The 26,966-nt window shown below is 35.7% G+C and overlaps 1 protein-coding gene across 3 annotated transcripts in view; it reads right to left on the bottom strand.

Moving 5' to 3' along the window:
- Positions 1–26,966, bottom strand: part of LOC149572196 (protein PHYTOCHROME-DEPENDENT LATE-FLOWERING-like) — a 108,771-nt gene that overhangs the window by 52,974 nt on the left and 28,831 nt on the right. For all 3 annotated transcript variants that reach the window (XM_089813460.1, XM_089813459.1, XM_089813461.1), the window contains exons 3-5: positions 23,460–23,541; positions 23,259–23,323; positions 23,062–23,142 (exon numbers count right to left, since the gene is read on the bottom strand). In XM_089813460.1, coding sequence (XP_089669586.1) covers positions 23,062–23,142; positions 23,259–23,323; positions 23,460–23,541 — 228 coding nt within the window. The remainder of the gene's footprint in view (positions 1–23,061; positions 23,143–23,258; positions 23,324–23,459; positions 23,542–26,966) is intronic.

Below are 26,966 nucleotides of genomic sequence, written 5' to 3'. Positions count from 1 at the left end.
AATGCCTTCTTCAGTGTATGCAATAGTCCACTATTAACTCTATTCATTGTCCCTTTTCCCTTTCCTCCATTTGAACTTCCCACAACGCCTCTCCAATGCTCTTATTGGTGTTATCAAAGTGCACTGAGGCTGCAATAACCATATCATCTGATACTTTCAGCTTATCCTCCAAATTATATGCTCTGCAATCATCAACTAGAATTGGGATTTATGATTGGTTCTTCAAATCAGCCCCTATGGTAACATCAAATTGCTCTGGTTCTTGGATACTAGATTCATTTTCAGCTGCACCAATTTTGGGATTGTTATCCATCTCAAGATTTATTGGCTCATAACCTATGATATTATGGATTTCAAAAAGTTCATTCTCATGGAGAGGTTCATTTTCATTTTTCAAAATATATTGTACATAGACAATCTCACGAAAAGGCTTGTCAATAAACACTTCCAATTCACCAAATAAAATGCTCGTATAATCCTTACCATTATCCATAGTTGGTTTTCTCTCATGGTTTTCATCATGTTGAAGTTGGACTATGGAGTTCTCAACTTCCTCAATGCTGATCTAAACTTCTTGAGCTGACTCTTCCTCCTTGTTACCCTCACAAGTGTGACCAAGTGACCAAAATTGTCTACAAGTAAAACAGATCTGCTCTTTCCTCATTTGGTTCTTGCTCAATTTATGATATTCTATAACCTGTAATTCCCTTGCCTTTGGTTCTTGTTTAGCCCGTTGTTGTTTGTACTTCTTAATTTTTTGGCTAACATTGTTTTGAGCACCTTGTTGGCCAGCTTATAAGCACTTTGGGAAGCCTTTTGTTTTCAATCTGAAATTGCTAACAACATTTGAAGTAGTGGCTGGAAATGAGCATCACTCTCATTAATTGTTATAAACATAATGTTTTCCATGGCTGCAATTACATCTGCATCATGTTCTTTCGTGATTGTGCCCTAATAGATTTTGAAACATGGTATGTATTAAATTATACAATCCCATGTCAAGCATAAGATTGCATAACCTGATTTCTACAAATGACTTCAGTATAGCAGCCCTTTTAGGAAAATGATGACTACTACTATCCCCAAGATCTTGAAAACTATCAACAATGAGTTGTACTACCTTCTTTATGATGTCTTCTTCATAAGGTTCTTGCAGTGCCAAAATTCTCATAACCTCCACCAAACAAGAAGTAACCAACAAGCCTACTTCATTGTTTGACTGCTTCAGCCATTTGTGTGGAATCAATGCACTCACTATAGGAGTAAGAGTGATTTGCAGTAATTCAGAGGATGGTTGGTCGACCATGCTTAAGCACCTCTCCAATTTAATCAAGGTGATGAGAATATGTTCATTTGTTTGTGATTCCCACTCCAACTTGCTACCAATTTCATAAAGTATTTTTGCCAACCCTCTTTTTGATGCCATTTTTTGGAACTTGTGAATTTGCTAGTGCTAGAATAGTTCAGCCTGTACTTGTTTCAGGATAGGCATTAACTGTCCTCTTCTTATGTTGTACCACTGAAAACTCTATATTGCAATCATTCTCTAATTCTCAACGACCAATTGGTGGTAACAACTCCCAATCCCCGGATACTTGAAGCACCCAGCAGTCAAGAAAAAAATGGTTGCCAAAGGTATATTGTTATTGCCTGTGAAATGCTTCCAGAGTATACAGAAATTTCTGCAACTTCACCATAGGACTTCTAATCTTTCTTATTGCCCGTGCAGTACTGCATTCTTCACCTATGACCCAACCATCTAAAAATTGACAAAACTATGTGTACTACTTTCAATTCACCAAGGCCTCGATACACGGTGGAGTTTCACACTGCATGTATATCTGCTAATATTTTTCATGCCCTATTGCTTACCAACCCACCTTGACAGCCTCAAGTCACCAGGCTACTAACTGAATCTTCCATCTGGAGATTTGGCCAGTTTGAACTTGCTAACTTCAGAATATTCGATTCCAATATTTTCTATCATTCTCTTTTAATTTTTTGAAGAGCACACGAATATACTAAGAGGGGGGGGGTGAATCAATATATTAATGGTTTTTGCCAATTTTAAAACTTTTATCCAAATAATTATTTTAGATACAGAAATCAACAATTATGCACTTGAACACAATAACACAATTTTACGTGGAAACCCAATGCAAGAGAAAACCATGGAAAATAATTGCTTTTATATAACTTTGAATCTTTTTACAATATGATTGTAAGCTCCGACCTACAAGAGACTCCAACCTCGATTTTATGAGCACCAACCCACTGCAAATTACAACTCACACAGTTCGTAGGTTTAACCCACTGGAAGCACCTACTCCCACTTCTGATGTTAAATCTGAGACTCTGCCTTTTATATGGTTGCTTGCTCAACCTATTGATGGATATAATTTGTTTCTTAATTCTGAAAACATACTCCCCCTTTTGTCAGCCTTTAACTCTGCAAAAATGTCTTATTTTATATCCCTCTTACTGCCTTAGTATTCTGATATATATATTTCAGATTTAAAAATCTGAATCTATATTTCTTTCTTTAGGCACTTACTTCTTATTCAATCTGCTGACTTACTTTTCACAAATGAAATAACTCATATATATACCCTGTCTTGCTAGAAGACATGACTCTTCATAATGAAAGGTCATTATTCCTTCCTCTTTTTATTTTAAAATAAATGATGCCCTTTTTAATATAATAGCACCATAATATTAATTAAAGAGAACAAATTTCCACAATCCATTATATTGTACTAGTATGTTTCTGGATTCGATTGTGTTAAGATTTATACCATCAACGTTTCTCCTCTCCGTCTGCCTTGTTGGTGGTGGTTGTACCTTTGGGTCTCTTCTTTTCTCGTTGGCTCTTGCTTTTAGCTTGGCTCTCTTTGACCATGTGGGGTAGTCTTTTTGAGGCGTCCTGGTCCTAATGGGCGTAGAGCAGCAGCCTTAGATCCTAGGGGTACACTTCTCATTCACCACCTTTCGGTGGGCTTGGGGCAGGGGTGTTCTACTGGGGTCTTAGTCTCTTTTGTTGGTGTTCCCTTCTGGCTTGTTTCTTTCTTTTCTTGTCCTCCTCGTCTCTCCTTTCCTCATCCTTGTCCCTTTGTGGTGGTCCTTTTTCAGCTTGGGTTTTCTTGTCTTTAGTGGCGTTCACTTGCATATAAGCAGTCTTATATATATATCCACGTCTGCACATTTATTTCCTATTTCTTACCTAATTTATTTAGCTGATTCTTTTACTTTCGTAGATACCATATATATATATATATATATATATATATATATCCACTCCCGCACATATTTATTCCTCATTTATATATTTTTTAGTTGGTTTATTTATAATTTTTGCTTTATATTGATTCTTGTATATGTATATATATTCACATACTCTTTCGCACACACTCATAGTTATATAATAATGCATTGTTTATATATATATATATAGTCGACCCTTTCAATATTCAAACACACACATTGGCACAATAAATCTTACACACTCCTATTGGTTTGGCCTCTCTTCTATACATTTTGTCACATAGTTATCAGCTAGAGCGTATTTCTTCCTCGACCATTACTTGTCTCTTACTTATGTTATTCTGATTGTTCTCTTTTTTATTCCCGTCATATTGAGTCCTAATTTTGAGGCGCGCTCTTAGTCTTTTCATATTTGGGGGTTCCCTCTATTTCCTTTCTTTTCTCTTCCCGTGTCTTTTCTCACCATTCTTTCCTTTATTCCTTTGTCGCCTTTATTTATCTTCTAATCTATCCTCGGGAGTCTTCCCTTATTGACCCCCTTGTCCTTCGGTCCTTTCCCCCCCCCCCTTTTTTAATGTTTCTTTTATTTTATTTATATTTATATTTTATTTATTTTCTTTCTTCAACCTCGGAGAGTGTGCTATCTTTCTTGGCCTATTCCCTTTATATCTTTCTTGAGTCATCCATTATCTGCAATATACTTTTGTGCTTCTCTCGCTCTTCATCCTGATGATGGATCACGTAGTGTGATTCGAAACGTTCATGGTATAAATCTTAACACAATCGAATCCAGAAACATACTAGTACACCATAATATTAGTTTAGGACTTATGCTTTGTTTTAATTATTTGAAACTAACTTATCGTGGCTTTAAGCATAGCATGTCTCTCCCCTTTTTATTATCAAGACAAGCATCTCACTTGTAATGCCTTCTATATTACTCCCGAATATCTTCATGGTATATAAATCCATAACTGATATGAAAGTCTTTATTAATGTTGCACTATCTGCCTTCACCATCTCCCGGTCTTGCCCGATACTCAGAGATGTATTTTTGTTTTGATTTTCTTTAGATTGTTTGTACATGTTGACATGCTCTTGCCATCTCCCATAGACACCTACGTTTCTAATGTCTGAACGCTGGTCCAGGTTTGACTATTGTTTATGATTGCCAGTTTGTTATACATGGCTTCGCATTTCACCGAGACATGTTTATTCTCGAATTCGATGCCCTTGGATAATACAAATTGTGCTTTGTAGTATGCATCAAAGTTTTTGCTCTCATAATTAGTTATTGATCTCAGACTTCTATAAGGTTTGAATGGATAATTTTGCATCATTTCCTTACACAATTCAACTGCACCTGTACAACTTCCCGTCAATCCTTACGGATTTATCACTGCTTGCATATTACTCCATCAGGTCCTCCCTAAGATATGATCGCTGTATGACATAGAACTGCCTTTTGATGTTGGACACTTCCTTAAGTCATATTGACCAACATGTTGAATCCACCGTGACTCCTTGATAACCGCTCGCTGCTTTCTTTCTTCTTGTCCCTGATTTCTCCAAGACTGGGCTTCTCATCACCATCTTCCAATACTTTGAAAGTTTTTATTATATTTGTCTGTTCTCGGATGCAGCCGGCATACTTATGATTGCCGTCTAAAGATGTGAAATATCTTTGCAACTTAGAATCCATTTGATTTTTTAATCTTCCAGTAACAAGCTCCTGAATATGTTAATTTGTGAATTCACTGTCAGATTATATTTGCTGACTTTTATTCCTTCTATAGTATTGATGCCGCTATCTTATTAAGTTACTGAATGCTATCATTGCTTGTAACTTTATCAAATAAGGATCGCAGGCTTGTGTGGTTTGGGCTTTGCTGTATAAACTTTTGAACATTCATATGCTTATTTTTTTCTGATATAATAGCATACCAGTATGTAGCACTATTCTGGCTAATGTCAAAAAATATAAGGATATGTCATGAAATATAATCATAGTCCTTTGTTTTATGTGTCTTTACTATATGTCAACCACAAATATTTGTGCTGCTATCATAATTGACTTGCTGCTGGAAATATTATTTCCAGAGTTACCGGAAATGCAACCCCCCAACCTCTGACACGCATATTGCCATATCCGATACAGATACGGAGACGAAACGGAGCAAATAAAAGGGAAAATCATTTCCGCCTGTTTTTGGAAAGATGCCATTTTTAAACCTGTGCCAAAAACGGTGAAAACAGATTTCCAAAAAATTGGAGCTGAATTTCTTATAGAATGTCATTTTTTCATGTTGATTTAAAGAAATATCCACCAAACTGCAGTTAGACTGACGTAAGCACTGGAAAAAATCAAAAAATATGCCATAATCGCCGGGAAAAATCAAAAACTATGCAGTTATAAATAAACCCCTCAGGCCTCAAGCAATTGATAGATCAAACGTTCAAATGACTTTCTGATTATGGGCATTTTGTGTCTGCTCCAGCTTGATTTCTCCTGCGCGTGGCCTCCATCATTCTTAGCACTGTTCATCGCAATACATCAATACAAAATCCGTAACTCGTAATTGTTTTAAGTTTGATTTTTTTTAATGTTTGTTCAATGTTTATATGTTAATGATTTTTTTTATATAGTTCAAATTAAATTTACTAAAAGGACATTAGGTGGATGGAAGGCTTTCTACGCTCTTCAGAATAGGTGCCGTGAAGCGGAGTTGTGGGATTGGAAAACTATTCAAACCTTGTTTGGTCTTCTTGTGCTGCCAGTTGTTCTTTATGGGTGTGAATTATGGGCCAGCAGCACTACTATAGCACAATGGAAACAAATCGAAGGAATCCAAAAGCGCTTGATTACAAGCAAGTTTAAAATTAAAAGCACTGTTCCATATGACATCATGCTAAGTGAAATGGGGGCTGCGCCTATTGAGGCACTTGCTATGGTTCGCCTTTTAAGCTATCTAAAAAGAATCGAAAAAATGGAAGAGGATAGATGGCCGAAAGTTGTCTTTAGTGACACACTATGTAAGCGAAAAAGGACATGGATGCAACAAAACATCAAGTGGATGAGTAAATGGAATATTCATTTCAATATGTGCCCCACAAGTAATAAAGAAATAAAGGTCTTTGTTATGGAGAAATTCTATAAGAGAAATTGGGGAAGCGAGATTGGGAGGAAGAAACTATATTATATAAATGAGTTCAACCCCACTTGTGATCAACTCGAAAAAGTGTACATAGGAGCCAACATTTCTTGGAGAGCTAAAATTCTTATTGCTCAGCTGAGAACCAACTCTCACCAACTTCGTTGTGAGACTGGGCGTTGGAAGAGGCCAAAGGAGGCTTGGGAAGAGAGAATTTGCAGATTTTGCAATTCTGGGAAAGTGGAAACTGAACAGCACTTTATTCTAGAATGTGAGGCCTACAAGGATAGCAGGGATAAGTTTGCGGATACTATATGTGACAGTTCTTGGCATAACCTGTTCAACGAAGAGTACATTGAGCAATTGGGGGGGCTCATCATTAGTCTACACAAGAGGCGAACAACACTACTTAAGTTTGCTTGAGTTGTCTTGCTGTCCCATAGGCTATTTTTGGCCTCGTGGACGTTAAAATTTTATCTGTCTATTTCTAAGATTTATTTTACAAATATCAAGAAAATTGAATAAATAAATATAAAATTTAATAGTTTAACTTTAATAAATTAATATTATTTAGTTTTTAAAATAAATTATAATTACAATTATAATTATTAAAGTTTAAACTAATTTTATATTTTTTTTTATTTTTTATTTTTTTTAATTTAAACTTTGTAAAAATTAATAAATATTAAATAGTATTATCAATTATAGTGATAATATTTAATAATTCATAAAACCTAATAATTGTTTTAGACTGTAGAGTTACCATTAGAATATTAAATTTATATTTCGATGAAATTAATTAATATTATGAGTATATTTAATTTATTTTTAATTAATAAATAATTTAGATTTAAGTTTCAAACTTATATTCTTGTAGAATTACATTTGAAATAAAAATTATTGCACATATATTTAATTTAATCATTATAAATTATTATATTAATTTTAAATTTGTGCTTTATAGCTTAATGTAAATTTGTTTTGATTTCATAATTTTACTAATTTTTTATTTTTTTTAGCAACCTAATCATGGCATCACTGCTAGCAGATGTTAGAGCATCAGAAAATGACAAGTGGATCAAACCAAATGCTAAATATCCATTATGGAAACATGTAACCATCATCGAGAAATTTCAAGGCGGTGGAGGTTTTAAATGGAGGTGTCATGAGTGTCTGATTGATTATAATGGTTCTTATACTAGGGTTCATGGACAACTCTTGTCACATAAAAGGTACAAGATGTGAAGTGTGTCCTAGTCCAAAGGTTGATGGTCAACTAGGGAAGGGATTGTCACGTGAGAAGATTGCAAAGTACCAAAAAGAAGAGGATGAAACTAAGAGTCAAGTTCTAAAGTCAACACAAAGGTCAAGTCTCAATAGAGCTCCTTTGCATCCAACTTCAAGAACATTTGCTGGTGACAAGAGGCGTAATTTAGGACCTCTTGAAAAGGCATTTAATTTGCAAAGTCGAGAGGATACAGATCAGAGTATTGCACATTGTCTATATGTGAATGGAATTTCATTTAATGTGGTTCGCTCGCCATATTGACAAAAGATGGTTAGGTCTATTAATGAAGCTCCAAAAGGATACAAAAGCATAAGGTATGAGAAGGTTCATACTACTCTTTTGATTAAAGAAAAAGAGATTATTGATAGACAATTGCAAGTGATTCAAGATTCATGGAAAATTTCAGGAGTTTCCATCATTTGTGACGGATGGAAGGATGCAAGAAATAGGCCACTAATCAATGTGGTTGCAATGAGCCCAAAGGGGGCAATGTTTTCCAGAGCAGTGGAATGCAATACTGAAGAGAAAGATACACAGTTTATTGCCAACATTCTAATTGAAGCAATTGAATCTATGGGGCCAGAAAGTGTTGTTCAAGTGATCACAGATAATGCAGAAGTATGCAAAGCAGTTGGGTTGGTCGTGGAGGCAAGATATCCAAAAATTTGATGGACTCCTTGTGTAGTTCATTCTTTGAATTTGATGCTACAAAAAATTGGCAACATTCAATGGATACAATAGATTTATGAAGAAGCCAAAGAGATTTAGATGTTTATTTGCAATCATCACATGTCACAGGCCATTTACAGACAATTTGTTAAGCTAGAGTTGTTAAGGGTAAATGTCTTGTCTCAAAAATATTCAATTTGTTTTTTTATTGAAATGTATTTAAGATTTATATGGTTTTAAAATGTTTTGTTTTTTTATTGAAGGTGGTTGAGACATGCTTTGCCACACACAACATTGTTCTCAAAAGGCTTGTTGATGTCAAACAAGCTTTGAAAAGTATGGTGATCAGTGACATTTGGGCAGTATGGAGACAATCACAAACAGATAGAGCAAATAATGCCAGGAGGTTAATTCTTGATGAGGATTGGTTGGCTCAAATAGATTATTTACAATCTTTCACTGAGCCAATATACACCCTGATTTGTCGATGTGATACTAATAAGCCAATATTAGGTGACATCTATCATTGCATAGATACAATGATGGAGCAAGTTAAGAGATATTATTATAAAAAAAAGCAAGATCCCTCTGAATTTTTTTATAAGCAAATATATGATGCAATAAAAAAATGATGGGATAAAATGACAACTCCATTGCGACTTTTGGCATATGCTTTAAACCCTAAGTAATACCATGCTGATATGTTAGCATTGCCAAATAGGACAGCACCAAATAGGGATGTTGAGGTTGTTGAAGGATATAAAAAAGCTTTCCAGAAAATGTTTACAGATCCTAGAGTTGTTGCGGAGATTCAAGATGAGTTTGGGACATTTGCTTCCTCTGATGGAACTTATGCAGATGTTGATGCAATGGCAAATAAAAAAGAAATGGATCCTATAGAGTGGAACTTCCATGGTGCCATGAATACACATTTGCAAAAGCTAGCAATCAAGCTTCTACCATAGGTTTGATTTTATACTGATTATTCTAATAAGAATTATTTCTTATTTCAAATGTTTTTGATTGTTTGTCTTTGTAATTGTGACTTATAAATTATAATATAAAACTCTTTTATTGCAGGTTTCTAATACCTCTGCATCTGAGAGGAATTGGAGTACATATGGCTTTATCCATTCTGTGAAACGAAATAGGTTGGCAGCCAGCAAAGCAGAGGACCTTGTCTATGTGCAATCTAATCTTTGTCTATTGTCACATTCCTCCACAGACTACATCAAAGGACCTAATAGACTTTGGAATGTACAACCTGAGATAAGTGACATTGATGTATCCATAAATGCATTGACACATCTCAACCTCAATGTTGAGAATTCTGACATGGTCAAAGGACCCTTTGCTAAATCGTCAATGGGTTCTGAGAGTCTGGGTGGTGGTCATATTCAATCCAGCTATCGTAACTCTTTAGAGAATCTTGATGATCTAGATCTCGAGTTTTTGGAGAACAGTGATGATATTTTTGATAGCATGTAATTCTACCAAACTATTTCTATATTTGAATTTCGTTTTAATAATAAAACTATATTTAACTATAGTATTTTGGAATATGTCGCAATTATGTGTTCATATTGCTTTCATTATAATGAAAAACTTCTTTAATGACTCTGAAAATTTGTTTATATATATATATATATATGTTTTAAGAATGTTGTATTTGTCGTTCCCAAATAAGATGTCTCAAAAACTGGTCGTAACCGTACCCATATCCGATACCATACCTGTGTCCATGCAACTCTGATTATTTCAGATGTTCTAAACCAAAACATGCTAGCATACCGACATCAATGACAAATATTCATCATTTTTCTCACAGAGCAATTTGTCAGATAGATTGCAAAAAGGTATTTATGTCTAATAACAATATTCAAACGATCTAGCAATCATGCACAGATGTAAACCAGATGGCACATTTGCTTAGTCCCAAATTCCAAGCAAGGGATCAATATTCGATCAGACACAGTTGTTGTAGGTTAACTCACAATTATATATATACTATAGCAAAGAACTATCCTTCTCTATACCACAATCTGCACTACTTCCATCAATAGAGCTATGGTGAGCAATTTACCAACCCATTGTCGAGTATGGCGGTTGTATATTTCTTTGCACCTGTATGTTTGACCATTATGCAGATAAGTGCTATAAGTCTAAAATGTGGAGCCTGTAAATACTTTTGTTTCTTAGCGATTGGTTGCTTATTGAGACCTAGTCTCAGCAGATTTGATGGTGATTATCACTGCCAGATACATGAATATGGTACCTGATAGTCCTTGAATTTGTACAACCAAAAGTATTATGCCAGGATGCCTATTTAACCAAACTTGATATGGGGTGTGTCCCATGTAGTCGACATGTGCTAAAGAATCAACTCCAGTGTTCATGCCAAGTATGAACATTCAGGAAACACTTCACGCAAAATTCTTCTGCAATACTAGTTGCAATTTCCGTGTAATATCTATTTAAAATAGAAGTGTAGGAAATGATATTTACCTGCCCTATATGATTCTGGATGCAAAAAGAAACTTCTACAACTTTATCTACAGGTCACTTATTTGATGGAATGTTTTGGTTTATTGGGAAACCTGTTGAAATAAGTAAACAAATGGAAGCATCGAATATCCAACTGCTCTAATGGCTGTCTACAAGTAATAGATTAATGTAATGCCCTTCTGACAAACTATCGGCAATAGGTAACTGGTGTCTGTTACACTATTATTTCTATACAGCACAGTCGGTAACTTGCATCCAGATAAATCCCTTGCACTAGCAATTATATCTCCCAGACTGAAACTCTTGCATTGAACCCTGATGGCTCACTATCATTGTCGTTGTCGTTACCAAGTCCAAATAAAAATATCTTCTTGAACTATAGTCTCCTACTATATTCCGCTTCAAATTTCTACCTCAACAATGGCTCGACTTGTGAGAAGAATCATTATGAATATTTAATCTCTCATACAATAGTCCCCACAAATTAAAATATTAATTTTAATACTGTTGGACAATGTTATTGGTATGGTAGATTAATACAATCACTTACTCCACTTTATAACCTTCAAAAATATTCGGACGACTTTTAATTTTTCCAACAAATAATAACTCCCAATAACCACATATGGGCCGCATGAAATATAAAAGGATTTCACCTTGTAATATTCTTGAAGTTGTAACTATTATCTGGCTTGAAGAAAAATTTATTTAGGCCAAAATGACCCCACAAACCTTCATGAAAAAGAATTATATAAGTATCAATTTGTTTTAATATTTAAACCAACGACAATTGGAAACAAAGCCACTGTTTGATTTTAGGAAATGCTATCAACCCCGTTTGATTAATTTGAACTCCTTCGTGGCCGATTTAAAACACCAACGCTTCCAAACTTTAGCTTGAGATATATCACCTATTACAATATAAACATTCATTCACCAGACTAAGGCATAATAAAATTTACGATGAGCGTTGGGAATATTTTTGCTCCTTATAATATTTCGGCCCCTGTGAACACCAAACTGCAAAAAATTTAAACCAGTCAAATTCACGACTCACTCCTAAGACGGATTGATTCAATCAATTTATATTGCACATACTTCTCAATTTCGGTTTCACCAGACACAACCTGACGATATATTAGCAGAGCTTGGAAAATATTTGCTTGCCCAAATAAATGCTACTTCTGTAGTCTCCAATAGTATTATTAAGACCGATGAAAATATTTCCCAGTCTATAACAATGCCAAAACTTAGCAGAAATACCTTGTTGCTTCCTCACCAAACTTTTATTTGCCACCAGACTAAAGCCTTAATAGCTGTGACTGCAGAAAAATATTTCCATTATTTGAAAACTCACCAGCTCTTACAATATTCCTAGAATTATCCATCCAAAAATAAACAATTGTGTAAGTATTCTATGTGCAGAAAATACATTTTTGGGATTCTCCAACTTTAATAGAAATTTCAGAACTACAAATACCTTCACTCCATTTGTATATCTGCAACTATGTTCTAATCGAACCTTTGACTATACCCAACAAGATGGCAAGTTCGATATATTGATACCACTGTAATATCCCTAATGGTGCATCATACAGTAGCAGTACAACAACAATCAAGTCCAATCTTAAATATAGAAATACAATTACATTGGAAGTAAACAATAAAATGCACCTAAAAGCCCAAAGATGAATTGGGGCTACGTCCAATCCACCCAAGAAGAGCCCGAAGGTTTCCGTCCTCAAGAGCCTCAACAAGAGAAAGTTAGTGGCTTCCCAAAGTTCTCCAAAGAGAAACCAGAAATTCAATCTCAAATCGAAGCATAGCCGAAAATGAATAAGACTCCCTCTTTTAATGCCCAACGGTGACTCTTCAACTGCCTTCTGTCTTTTTGTCTTATTTTCTTTGTCATCTTTAACCCCACTTTATAATATTAATTTGGCCATTTTCTAAATTTGCATTAAGCTCCCTTAAGCCAAAATTAATATTTTATAGATTGGACTTAGGATTTCTAAAGTCCCAAAAAGGGGACATTACAACAAACCCTCTAATCATCATCCAATATCAATGCCTTCACCTTTTGGACCCTATCTGAATTTGATTGCTTCGTAGTACCCTATTGGTTGCTAATAACCATCTAACCCAATGCCTCTTTCATCTTCACAAGTCTTCTAAAAACAATTGTGTGAGATGTCAATCAGATCTCGACAACCTAAGAACATGTTAATAGTAAGTTAATAACACATTTAAAATATGTCATTCAATTTTTTTTAAACATGACAAAATGAAAAATGAAACTAAATAAATTAAATTTTAAAGTTTACCTTCATTAACTCCAAATTTGAAAAGTTGTAAAAATTGCTTGTGACATATGATGGATTCTCACAAAGACCTGCATCTCCTCAGACTTCAAGTATATCTCTTTCATCCACTTTATTTGGGTGTTTGCATCACCATATTGAGCAAGTGTACAGTGCATAGCGTCCAAAGGATGTAATCATACCTAGCCTCTACCAAAGCACATGCAACCCTACAAACCCTTTTGCATTGTCCGTAATTACTTGGACAACATTATCATGACCCACCATCTCTATGGCATCAATGAGAACCCTGAAAATGAACTCTACATCTTTCACTTCACCTTTGTAGTCAACCACCCCAACATTGCACCCTTCAAGTACACTACAATAATATTTATCAATGAACAATTTCTGAAATCTTTCCATCCATCTAAGGCAATAGATACAAAACCCAAGAATCTCTAATTGGTTTTAGTTGGGCCTCAACAAATTTTCTCTTTTGGCAATAAAATGCTACACACCTTTCAAATTCAAGACATCTCCCTCTAATATACAATTGTAGGCAGCAATATGCCATGAATAGTTGACAAGACTTTTGTTGGTTAATAAAACATTGTTTCAAGGGGTGTCAATTGTGTGTCAGTTGATGACTGTTGGAGACTTAACCAATTGTATCAAGTCTATTTGGATGGAATCGAGAACAAGTGAGGGGGTGATGAATGTTGGTATGGATGTTGGACTTTGGTACAATCCATAAAGTAATATTCTGCCATTCTTGTGTGTTGTCCATGATATTGTTATTATTTATATTGTTCCTTTGTTAATTATAGATTTGTTACATTAGTACATAGTCACATTGATAATACTACTTCCATATCTGGCATGTAACAATGTCACTTCCATATCCGGCACATGTTTATGGCATCGTTACCTAGTATGAACCTAGAGGTCTCAAGGTGATAGGTGAAAGGATGGAGGTCTAATGGGTCGTCCTATTGACCAGCAAGTATTAATAATGAACAGTGACATCAAGGAGGAAGTGACCTGAGAGGATCAACTAACAGAGGACCTCGTACAGGCATGGGATATCGCAGTAGACTAGTAAGTACAGCAAGAGGCAAAGCAAAGGGCTGTCCCCACTGGTATAAGATGGGTCGAATTCACAGTGAACAAAGCAGTGTATGATCTCCTTGGTAGCCTTCTAAGGATATTGGCACGTAGGTTGTTGTTAGTAGGAGAGCAAGAGGTTGTCCAAAGAGAACAGCTAAGGCAACAAATACAATGATACGAGGAAAGGAACTAGCAAGAGGAGGAAACCCGCGACACAAACAAGCGCAATATGTTCAATATTCCAACAATTAATGTCTCTCTTGCCAAATAAGGACAGAAGACATCATAAGAAGGAGATACAACTGGAGGAAAACAAAGCAAGAGTGACACAATCCCTACAAATCCAGCGGCAAATAGAAAGACAATGAAGGTTGCAACATCTTTCTGAAGGGTACCTCAACCCTAACAAACCAAGTGAGAACCATAAAGAGGAGTTGTCATTTAGTATTGCTCCCAAGGAAAAATTGCTATTAGGTACTACCCTAAACGAGGGAGACACAAATAGTTAGGGAAGTAACACCACAGAAGCTAGTGATGAAGAAAGAAATGGGAAGGAGATTTAGCCGACCTATTCGAGAATACGGTACACCGTATAAAAGGACTGGCCATATTTGACGAAGTAAGAATAGGGCAAATAGAGCTAAAGAACTCGAGGAGGGAGTATCAGTACCACCAAGGTATATGCGGCGAAGGTCAGAGAAGGGAAGACTCAGGGGAAAGTATCGAGGGGGGGGGGGGGGGGGCATGGAGAAATAGCCAACCCACTTAGCTTCTAGAATGCACAAGGTACCAATCAAAGGAGAAAGATGTCAAACCCCTCGGACATATAGAAACTTCCCAAGTTTATTGGTGATGGGACGGCAGATTTGGCAAGGCATTGCAAGAAATGTGTGACTATTTGGGAGGCAATTGGGAAGGAAGACGAGGATTATTGGTTGAAGGCCTTTCTAGACACCCTACGAGGTATGGCGATTGATTGGTACACTAACATTCCAGCCACCAAGAGGACAACGTGGAACAATTTGAAAAGAGCCTTTGAGATAGAGTTCAGGCTGTTACGAGATGACAACAAGGTAGTAGTCAAAATATACAATACACACCAAGGAAAGAACCAGATTGTCTAGGCCTACCATCATAGGCTGAAGGAGTTGCTATGAAAGTTGGAAAATCAAACAATGGATGGATTAAAAAAGAGACAGTTCATAGACCGTCTAACTCCTTTCATTCGAAAGAAAATGAATGTGTCTCCCTCCACATACAAGGAGGTCTGTGATTAGGCAATGGATATTGAAAGTGAGAACAAAATGTCAAGAAATAAAAAGAAAGCAACAATAGTAGCAATGAAAATAAGGAAGAGGAATCCTGAACAATCCAAGCACTATGCAAAGACACAATGTGGATGAAGAACTAGGGGGGAAATACAGGTCAAAGAAAACAAAGTATTATGGTGTACAAAATGCAGAAATGAGGAGCATACAAGAGCCAATTGTCTAAAAAATCATTTTGCGACATCTATCAAGGACTAGGACACTCACTCAAAGAGTGCCCACACAATTTAAAAGTAAGGAGTACTCAACTAACAATCGAACAAACCAACCCCACCTAACACACCACCAAGAGCTTCCACCTCAAATGCCTCCCCAAGAGGCTACCAAAACAATAGGCGTGGAGGCAACAACACAACATTACGCCGTGAAGCCGCATCAAGAACGATGCAAAGGGGGGCCAATGATACAATGCAAGAGATGTAATGAATGGGGTCACTTCGCACAGGAATGTCAAAGCAAGGCAGTATGTTGTTGAAATGGTGTGTTGGCGAACCTAAAGATACTGATTGTCCTAAGGGGAAGATCATGAACGTGATAGCAGTAACAAATCCGATGGAGGAAGCTTTAGCAATCACTAGATCCCAATGTGGAGGAAAGGTTGAAGGAAGCTAGAAGGGAAATGGAGATGGCAATGCGAAAAGAACACGGACAAACTCAAGAGGCCACAAGTACCCCGACTCGGTCAACATCTGAGACTAACATCATAAAATAAATATCTCAAGCCGTTGTACCAGTACAGGTAGCAGACCTACTAGAAACATTGAAGCAATTAAAAGTGGCAATCGCCAACATGGAAGACACCAAAGCAGCCAAGGGAAGGACAAGAACACGGATGACAGAAGTGGGAGGAGAAACACCCAAGAGGGCCCCATACTGACGGAACCAATATTGCTCACAATTGGTTGTAGGAAGGATCCCTGTTGTAGTCGAAATGGAGATCATGGGACACACTCACCAATACCATTATAGATGGAAGATTGGGAGTAAATGTACTCACCGAAGAGACATGGAAGGTACAGAGAAAACTGACACTTTGGCCACCAACATTGCAATTAGTAGGAGCAAACCAACATGAAATAGAGCCACTAGGGACACGCATGGCACAAAAAGTGATCGTGACACAACAATCTTTTCTTGACTTTGTGGAGATTACTGTGGAGAAGAAGGGATACAATGCGTTGGTCAATAGAGGTTGGCTCATCACGGCAAAAGTCAACCATAAATTAAAAAATAACACACTATCTATTAAGAGTGAGGGGAAGAAATACATCATTAACCTTAGAAGCAAGACAGTAAGCCAACAGTTGGCATCCAATTCTAAATCAAGGAAGGGAGAGTACGGCAAGAATGGAGGTATAGAGCTAGATGACAAAGGCATCCTAGGATTGGGAAGCTACTTCAAAGATGAAACCAATTCGCTTAACAGGTTATTCTACTAGTGGATGGAGGATTGTGAGGTATTCCAACCCAGTTGCCAAATGCTAGAAATAACGAAGAAAGAGGGGCATGAGCATACACACCCAACCGATTAAGGAGTACAAAGGAGTGGCCAATGTGGATGACACCTTGCCTATTGATTCGGAAAGGATGAGAAAGTGAAATATGCGAAACCAAGTATAAGAAAACTAAACTTGGAAAAAACAGGAAAACTCAAAGGTGATCCTAGTGGGGGATGAGGGAGACCCTGTACAGAAGGCTAGGGCATTTAAGATAACCCTACTAAAAGGATATAAAGAACTCGCACGAGAGATCGAAAAGATGTATAACACTTCCACAAGGATTGGTACAAAGGATAAAGGAGATCAACCAAGCAAGGAGACAGTAAACAGCACAACTTGTACCAGAGACCAAAAGAAGTCAATATCAAGTCGTATGACCTAAATGGAAACCCTCACCAAGTTTGCATAGTCTATACAACCAGTGCACAAAAAGGAGTATACATACAAGGGCGAAGGTATTTGTGCAAGGATGGATGTATCCATATGAGGGTACAGAGGAAGGATCCATGCGAGGGCTCCTACGAACGAGAAGACCTAACATACAAGTGTTTCATGTATGACATCTAGGTGGAGTTCATACACGTACAGTACAAACAAAGACAACACATACAGTACAGAATCTTCCACAAATCCTTATGGCACAAAGAAAGACAACAGCGTGCACAATAGGAATAGATACAAGTCTATATGTCTGGTGCAGTATGTACAAAGGAAAGGAATGCTAATACCGCTGAAATCACTCGTACAACAAGAGGAGAAATCTGTATGCTCAAGAGGGAAGTCCAACAATTAACAGAATCGGTTGGCACGTTTAAAAAGAAGCTAAGGTAGAAAGTAGTACAGATGGGAGTTGTACAAAGCAAAAAGATGGCAGGACGTAGTCGGATGAATTTTGACAAAGGAGAGATGGCATCAGAAAAAAATCAATTAAATGATGTGCATTGCCCCTCAATCATCCAACGGGTGCAGCCCCAAAACCCTGCAAGGGACACAACCCCTTGAACCTGAACCCTTTGGAGGTGTTTCCCCTAGACCCCCTTTTTTAACTTTTGAACTACACTACAACTATAAGTTTATCCACCACAAGCCTATATCTACACTTTTGTCATTGGTCCTCTTGGATATTACTTGATATATACTTGTCTAGAAGACGACTTTTTCTTTTTGGGGGGATAATATAGGCGGCAATTATGCCATGAATAGTTAATAAGACTTTTGTTAGTTAATAAAACATTGTTCTAAAGGGGTGTCAAGTGTGTCGTCAGTTGGTGACAGGTGGAGACTTAACCAACCATGTTGAGTCTATTTGTATGAAATCAAGAACAAGTGAGGGGGTCATGAATGTTGGTATAAAAGTTAATGTAAGACTTTGGTAGAATCCATAAAGTAATATTTTACCTTTGTCGTGTGTTCTCCATGATATTGTTATTTATATTGTTCCTCTATTAATCATAGCTTTGGTGCATTAGTACATAGTCACACTGATAATACTACTTCCATAACTAGCATGTAACAACATCTCTTCCATATCTGGCACATAACAACAATCTCGCCAATTTGAATAAAAGACCATTCGCAATTTTTTCAATAACAATATTTCTTGCCACATATTTAAATGCCTTCTCTAATGGACCTCTCTTGCAGGTGGAAGTTTGTGGTTCTACATCTTCATCCTTTGCTAAGGCATAAGAAGGGATGTCTAGAGGCCATAACTGGTTGAGAAGGTGGTGTTACTATTTTTTTTCCCAAAACTATAACCACTTTGTTTTCATTTTGCAACCAATTTGTCAACATCTTCTTGTACTTTTATTAGTGTTATTTGTGCAATTGACACCCCGTTCTTATTTAGCCTTATGCCCTCACAAATATTAATCCCTTTACCCCCACAGTGCAAAAAGAATAAGTTTCAATTTGTAATAGGAGATATTATGTACATTGCAAAAATTACATTTCCAAAGAACTCCAAGAAGTTGTGAAATTCATGTAGTATGTCTCATAAGGAGACCCTTCAAATATTTCAGAAGTGCATTCTTTCCCATTATCTGATCTTAGAATCTTAATTTTCCTTTATGAGTTTTCAATGATAGTTTTGAATTTTTTTAATTTAGAAAGAATTTCTTCAGATTCTTTACACTTAAGGAAGTATATCCATGTCTTCCTTGAAAAATCATCAAAAAATATCTCACAATACAAGAACCCTCCTATGGATGGTGTAGATATGGGTCCGCATAGGTCTAAGTGCACTAGTTCTAACGCATTTTTAGTTTTGCTCAAACTATGAGGAAATGACTTTTTTGTGATTTTCCCCAAGGCACAACCTTTGTAGGATTCATTTTGAATTTGACTTAATTTGGGCATACCAATTACCAACTTCCCCATAGTGTTAAGAGCACGAGAGTTGATATGGCCTAATCTTATATGCCAGATTTCATTTGAATCTAAAGTCTCATGAACAAGTGCAAGACTAGTCTTAATGCAAAGCTCATATAATAGCCCTTGTCTTACTCCTATTGTTTGGGCCTTCTTTATGGTTGAATTCTTTGCCCATGCCAACACTTTGCCTTCCATGAAAGTAATTCTATAACCATCATCTTCAAATAGTGATATAGATATTAAATTTCTTTTAATACCTAGTACATATAAAACTCCAGAAAGCTTAATAGATTTTCCGGATTTTAATTTGATGGTGCAAGTCCCAATTCCTTTTACAGAATGTGTAGAATCATCCCCAATTGTAACTTCTTCATTTGTTTCTATTTGCATGCTTTGTTAGGTTATCTTGATATCCAGTGATGTGTCTTGAAGATCTGCTATTAACTATCCAAGTGTTGGACTTGGTTGATATTTGACTAGACAAGGCTAAGAAGAAGGCATATTTCTCAGAATCTTGATCTTCAATTGATTTATCAATTGAAGCAAATGATGCTTGAAGTTTTGATCGATCAGGACAATTTAGTGCATAATGTCCATATTGATCACATCTAAAACATTGAATTTTAGAAAAGTCTTTCTTTTGTTTTGATTGTCCTTTTCCATGAAAGTTTCTTTTCCTCTTTGTGTTCTTCTTCTTACCCTTTTTATAAGAATTGGTGTTAAGAACATGAATGTCTTCATCTAAGGTTTTATGTCTTCCTTTAGTCATTAATCTTGACTCTTCTTGAAGACAATCAGATCTTAATCAGTCTAGTTTTGGAATTTTAGATCTTGCACTTATACTTTGTACAAATGACTTCCGAGAATTCGGTAGTGCTCCTAATGCTATAGGGAAAATTCTTGGTTGTCAATCTCATAACTGACAAAAGATAATTGATCTCTCAATTCTATGATTCTCATGAAGAAGGCATTTACTGCTTCTCCTTTATTTATGCTAATGTTATTCATTTGTCTTTTAAGAGCAAGTTTTCTACCAATGTTATTTACTATGAATACATTTTCAAGAGTTTTAAAGATGTGATATGTTGTTGCATGTTTTGTCACAATAGGCACTATGTGATCTGAAACAACATCCACTATTATTTCCATGGCCTTCTCATTATTCTCAATCCATAGAGTTTTCTCTGGATCATCTTTAGGTTCTTCCTTTTCTTCTTTTACAAAGGAATCTAATTTGTTCTCTTTTAATAGCATCATTATACGAAGTTTCCAGGATTCGAAATTGTCAGCACTTGTAAGGTGGTGTTCGAATCTAAACATGTTTGTCATTGTAAAGAATAATGAGTGACTACAACTTAATGTGAAATCTGATCTCTTAAACTTAATGAGATCTCTCGTTAACAAGGCTCTGATACCATGTAAAGTTTCTTACTAGATTTCAATATGAGGTTGACTAATGCACAACTCTGATTGTAGGTTTGACCACTGATGTCAATGAATTTGATTTGCTCCAGAATTTGTATATGTTAGTACAGAAATAACAAAGATAACAAAGATGTTCTTGAACTTGAGATGCTAACAATCCTTTGATATGCTTGCATTAATTGATTTTGATGCCTTGCAATATCGGGCAGATTGAATGTATATAAAACAAGGAGGGGTGTGAGAGTGAATGGGCATGTCTCCGAATAGAGACATGTCCATTCACTATCACACCTATTTGGAGTTTGTTACCATACCCATTCAGGGTGGGTTAGACTTAACACAAGTCTAATCATATATTACTGATCACAATGAACTCGATTCATATGCAGCCTGATAATGATATTTATTCAAATCGATTATGATCTTAAATCAAAGGGATCGAATAATCTTACGATCATGAAACAGATATGATCTCATATAAAATATATATATGTTCAATCGGTTTCAACTACAACGATCATTTGCAGAATGACAGTTCAAGATGTATGTATGTATGTATGTATGTATAACAGTATGTAAATCATACTGGTATATATATATATATATATATATATATATATATATATCTTGAACACAATCATTGTCAAACAGAAGCTACATGCTTTAACAATATCATATCAGAAAATTGCAATGTAATCGGTTAAATTTGAAATATTTTTCTTTTATACGAATTATATTGATCAAAGTGTGTGTTCACCATTTTTAACAAAATGTCACGATTTCTTGAAAAAAATTGCCAAGCATAACAAGTAGAGATTTCTTGTGATCAATCAATGCCAAAACAATTTATGATTCTATACTATCAACTAGCACCAATGTCGATTAATTTTTCCATCCCTGACCTGCTCAACACTTTGTTCTTCATTGCATCAGCATTCATGTGTGTGACAGATCATGTGTAATGATCTTCACCATTCTAAATCTTAATCATCTTGAGGGAAATACTCCTTGAGTAAATTTGTTATTGTTGCTTCTCTTTCAATGCTACTCTACTATTATTGTCACTTCTCTCTCCAATGCCTCGAGATCTTGAGCAGTATGCATTAAATATAAACAACATTTTCCAGGGACATGTCGCTGGGAGTTTTTTGCCACATGCCTAATGTTGGGTACATACAGAGGATGCAAGGTCAACTCAGTAACAATCCCAATCAAAAAAGTTTCCCAAGTCAACCCAGAAACGTGGGGACTGCACATGGACAGCTGGGCCTCCCTAATATATCTAGGGATGTCAATGATGTGACTTATCTGTCCTAGAGATGGCTGGCCATCCCCACATGTTTATGTTTATTTTTTCTTTTTCACAAAATACCCAGAATCAACTAAAAAATCTTTAATGGGTTTTAACTGTCAGTGTTTCAGCAGATTCAGTCATTCCAAGGCAAAATATCAACTGTTATTAATGTAGTCATATCAGTGAATTCGCAGAGGTATTTTCGTATTTGTTTCTGAAATAAATATTGGACAGCAGCATTCCTTGCATTAGATTCGTGACAGACGTATAAGGGTTTACTCATCAATTTCATAACTTCATTAAAAAAAACAGCAGCTCTTCATATATCCTAGAGTTTCAAAGATGCAATTTCATTTTCAAATTGTCACTACTCCAACAATTTTAGTGCTAGGTACTCAAAAAAAACTGGTAAAGGACATGTCAAAGTGCAAGAATTGGAATTGGAGGAAAAAATAAAAATGTGTAACATAGTCAAGTTACCAGTCCTCGCACTGGTTCAGGTTCAGGTTTGAGGGTTCAGTTCGCAGGTTCAGTCAAAAAATATTCCAAGGTTCATTTTATCCATGCAAAAACATACAAAAATCAGAAATATATACATATTTGCAGCAGTAGTTAAGTTCAAAATACAACACACATAGTATCTTATATTATATAATAAATAAAAGCACCAAATTAAGAGCCAAAATTTAGTCCGACTCGAGTCTAGTGATATATATTGAAGTTAAAAAAATAAAGTCAAGCGTCAACAATACACCATCAATGATCAAAAATCATATGGATTTTCAAACATCAAGATATAAAAAGGAAAGTTGACAAGAAAAGTCATAACTTGACATTTGTAAAGACAGATGCCTCACCTGGAAAAGAGTCTCACTTGTACGGTTATAGGGGTGCAGAGAGCACATTAACTCTTTTGCTGATGGTGCTTGCTTTCCTTGCTAAATAATAGAATGTAACAAAGAAATAAGATTCACAGCTAAATCAGTCATTTGCAAATTATCCATTATAGATGCACACAAACAATTGTACAATCACCCATTGTTTGTTTGCAAACCTCTGTGGGCTTTCCAACAGAAAATCCATCATGGAACAGATTTACAGAAAAAGAAGCCTCTTGCTCTGCCAAAGAACAATCAAATGGACAAATAAATTTTCTGCACAAATTAAAGCCTCAAACCTATCAACTTACAATTAACAAGACATGATATTGATTATGCAATGGCAACCTAAACAAGGTGATCATGGCTCAACCCACCAGATGTTTTTGGAGAGCCTTTGGAGGTGGTTGATAAAATTGAATGTGTTTTGTGATTGGCGTGGATCTTTGGCAAAGCAACCTGCACAAGTACATAATTTTGGCATCCCGTCAAAATTAGTGATCACAAGGGAAATACAATTTGATACAACTACAATTCCTTTTAGATACAAAATAGTAAAATAGAAGACAGGACAACAATCTTACACATGTCACGAATGAGCAAAGTGGATTCATTAGCCTTGAAAGCACAGCAAGTTATAATAACAAATAGGATCTATAATGGAACTTCAAGATTGGAAAAAGTAATTAACACAAACAATACAAGGCAAACTGATGGCGACATCTCAAAAATTCGAAAAAGATAAAGCCATTTAATTCAAGTAAACATAGCCATATGAAAGAAAGTTCAATGAACAAGCAGAGGGAATTGACAGAGACATTAGGGGAGATCTAAGTTGTCTCTAGTTTGTATCAAAGTTCAAAGTTAAAGGGCTGATAACTTCTCCATCTGCTGCTGTACACAGGACAAAATAGGATCTAATGATGCCCATAGAAGGAAATGATGGGCTAAGAGAGGCTGTGTAGACAATCCTACAAAGCAGAGTACTACACCTAGTTCCTTTCACAACATCCATTATTAACAATCCTCCAAAAGTAGAGATAAATAGTAGCAACTTCAACTTATAACCTAGATTATAAGCAATAAAACGTAAATGCCCTTGATGCTGAGGAGTGCTGTGACCTTTTCACACAATTGCCCCATTACAAATGGAGACCCCAATTTTTTGCTCCTAGTCGTTAGGCTTCGAGTTCGACACTTTAAGTGACAAAAGGATTAAGTGTGGTTGAGTAATCAAGTTGTCAAGTTACAAATACAAATTGGAATGTTCAGATTAAGGTTTAAATCAAGTTGCAATGGGTTGGGATAAAAATTCTAAGTGCAAAATAATTTTGGCTGGTCAAATAGTCCAAATATATTATAAATGCATTTTTTATGCACAAGGGCCTTAAAACCCTTAAGAAAGTTGATTTCCCATTCTTAAAATTTGTAAAATCCTAAATAAAATCAGTTTTAACTTCTTCTTTTTTATAAAATGCGTAAAATCTGGAAGGAAATAGAATTTCCCCACTTAAATGACAAAAGTTGATTTTCCACTTGGACTTAGAAAATTTTAAGGCAATTACTTTGTCCAAATGGGTATGGATTTCAACTTTGTCTAGATGAAGATAATTTTCCCCCTTTTCAACACTTCAAAAATTTTGAGCTTGAATTACAGGAAATCTGGATCAAGAATGAGATCCTCCTTTGTCCAGAATGAAATCCTCCTTTGTCCAGATGAACATAGAAATCCCCCAAATCCATATGAAGGTTAATTCTCCACTTGAAGGCTAATGAAGATAAGTGAAAAATTCCCAAGTAAGTAGATTATTAATATCCAGATGAGGGTCAATTGCCCACACATGGTTAATTGAGGTGAAACGAATGGAAATCCTTATGGGGATCGAATTTCTCCTTTTACAGACAAATCAAGATTAAAATGACAAAGTATAAAATTGGGAACTTATCCTTACGGGGATCGAATTTCCCCGCTTAAACAAGGAAAGTAAATGAGGATGAATCCCAATGTGGTTCAAATTTGCCCCTTTAAGGATGGTAGAGAGTTGACTTAGGAATTAAAAATTTATGTATGCAACCTTTATGAGTCAATTTCCCTTAGAAGAATACAATATAAGGGAAATAGATTAAATGATGGTTGCATAAAATTTCAATGTTAATTGTTTTAGTCACAAATTGGTTGTGTGGGTGAAACTACTATAATATTTTTTGTATCCTAGGTTCTTGCTATATTTAGCTCATTCTATTAAAACCTTAGTTAATAGTCACTTAGGCTTTCTTTTGAGTTCTCTTAAGCAATTCTATTTTTAAACGTTGTCTTTATTTAGAGAACTTTGCATTTTACTTTGCACTATTTATAGCCTTTGTAAACTCTATTTAGGAATGTGTATTGATAATCAAATCTAATCCGTTTTTAAAAGTTTCATGATATCAAGTGAATTTTCAAGGAGATTAATTTTTATGTAATTCGTGTTTGGAAAAAACATGAGGAAAAGTAAATTAGAATTTATCTATGTGAGCAATATTTGTTTGAGGAAGCCCATGCCTACAGTTTGCTTAAAATCCAAAGTTCATCTAGTCTATTTTGTTTCTTAAGTTTCAGCCTTTCCAGCATGTTTTTTATTGCAATTTGTGCAAAATTTACCTCAGTTTTCGTGTCTTCACAAGGTTGATCAGCAACCTTCATTCCAATGATGGCATCTTTGACCAGCATTATGCTGGAAGGGAATCAACAGTCTAATGGCCACAATTATAACATCTAGAAGCAGAGTGCATGATGATGATATTTAAATATCATTGTCTTGTTAAGATAGTTCAGGTATAGAGGCACATCCTACTCAAGCTCAATCAGATCAGGATAAATGGGATGAACGTAATAGAAAGGTTGTCATACTGATCAAACTTTCACTTACAATTACAAATGATGAACACCCTCAGGTGCCTTCTGCCAAATCAGCTCAAGAAACCTAGGACATCTCGAAGAATCTCCATGAGACATCTAACAAAAGAAGTGCTTTCTTTCGAAAGAATATGCTATTTTCTATCATGGTGGATGAGAAGGCATCTCTCCAAACACTTCTTACGAAAATCAAGGACCTACGTTACTAGTTAGAGGATGTTGGTCACTAGATAAAGGAAGAAGTCATGGTAGTGATCATGTGGAAAAGCCGACCTCAATCCTACGAGCATGTCATAGAGATGCTCAATATTACTTCTACTAGTGTTTCTCTAAAGTTCTCTAATCTCTACATCAAGCTTTTGTAGCAATATAGATGGAAGCAATAATTTGAAAGTTATGCAAGTTCCTCCTCTTCTGAACAAGCAGCCTTCCCAGCGCAAGCCTCAAACAAAACAAGGTACACCTTATTTCTCCCATCAAAAAATAATTAGGTCAACCTCCAGCATCTTCAAAGAAGAAGAGTGTTCAATGCAATTATTGTCACAAGCTTGGTTACATGAAAAAAGATTGCAAGAAACAATTAGCAATGGCGAAATCTTCACAAAACGGGTCATAGTAGAAGGCCCCAGTTGCTCTGCATTTAGATGAAGAGTTTGCCTCCTATAAATTCTGATAAGATCATCTTATAGGAGGGTTTTTATTTTTTGCTCAAAAATTATTTGCTAGGTTTGGATAACTTTTCCTCAAAAATTATCAGTTGGATTTTAATAGTTTTTCCTCAAAAATTGTTCGTTGCATTTTAAAAAAGAAATTCCTCAAAATCATTTGGCTCATATCCTCCAATCTGTGTCTCGCATTCTATGTCTGATTTTGATCAAATTTTCACCTCAAAAATTGTGTTTGGTTTTGATCAATTTTCACCTCAAAATTTGTTTTTCGTTTTGATCAATTTTTCACCTCAAAAATTGTGCTTGGTTTTGATCAATTT

The sequence above is a fragment of the Cupressus sempervirens genome, chromosome 2 (genome assembly GCF_028749045.1).
Source record: "Cupressus sempervirens isolate cs-2001-9-10 chromosome 2, ASM2874904v1, whole genome shotgun sequence".
NCBI classification, from domain to species: Eukaryota; Viridiplantae; Streptophyta; class Pinopsida; order Cupressales; family Cupressaceae; genus Cupressus; species Cupressus sempervirens.
This window is presented reverse-complemented; position numbering and strand designations above follow the sequence as displayed.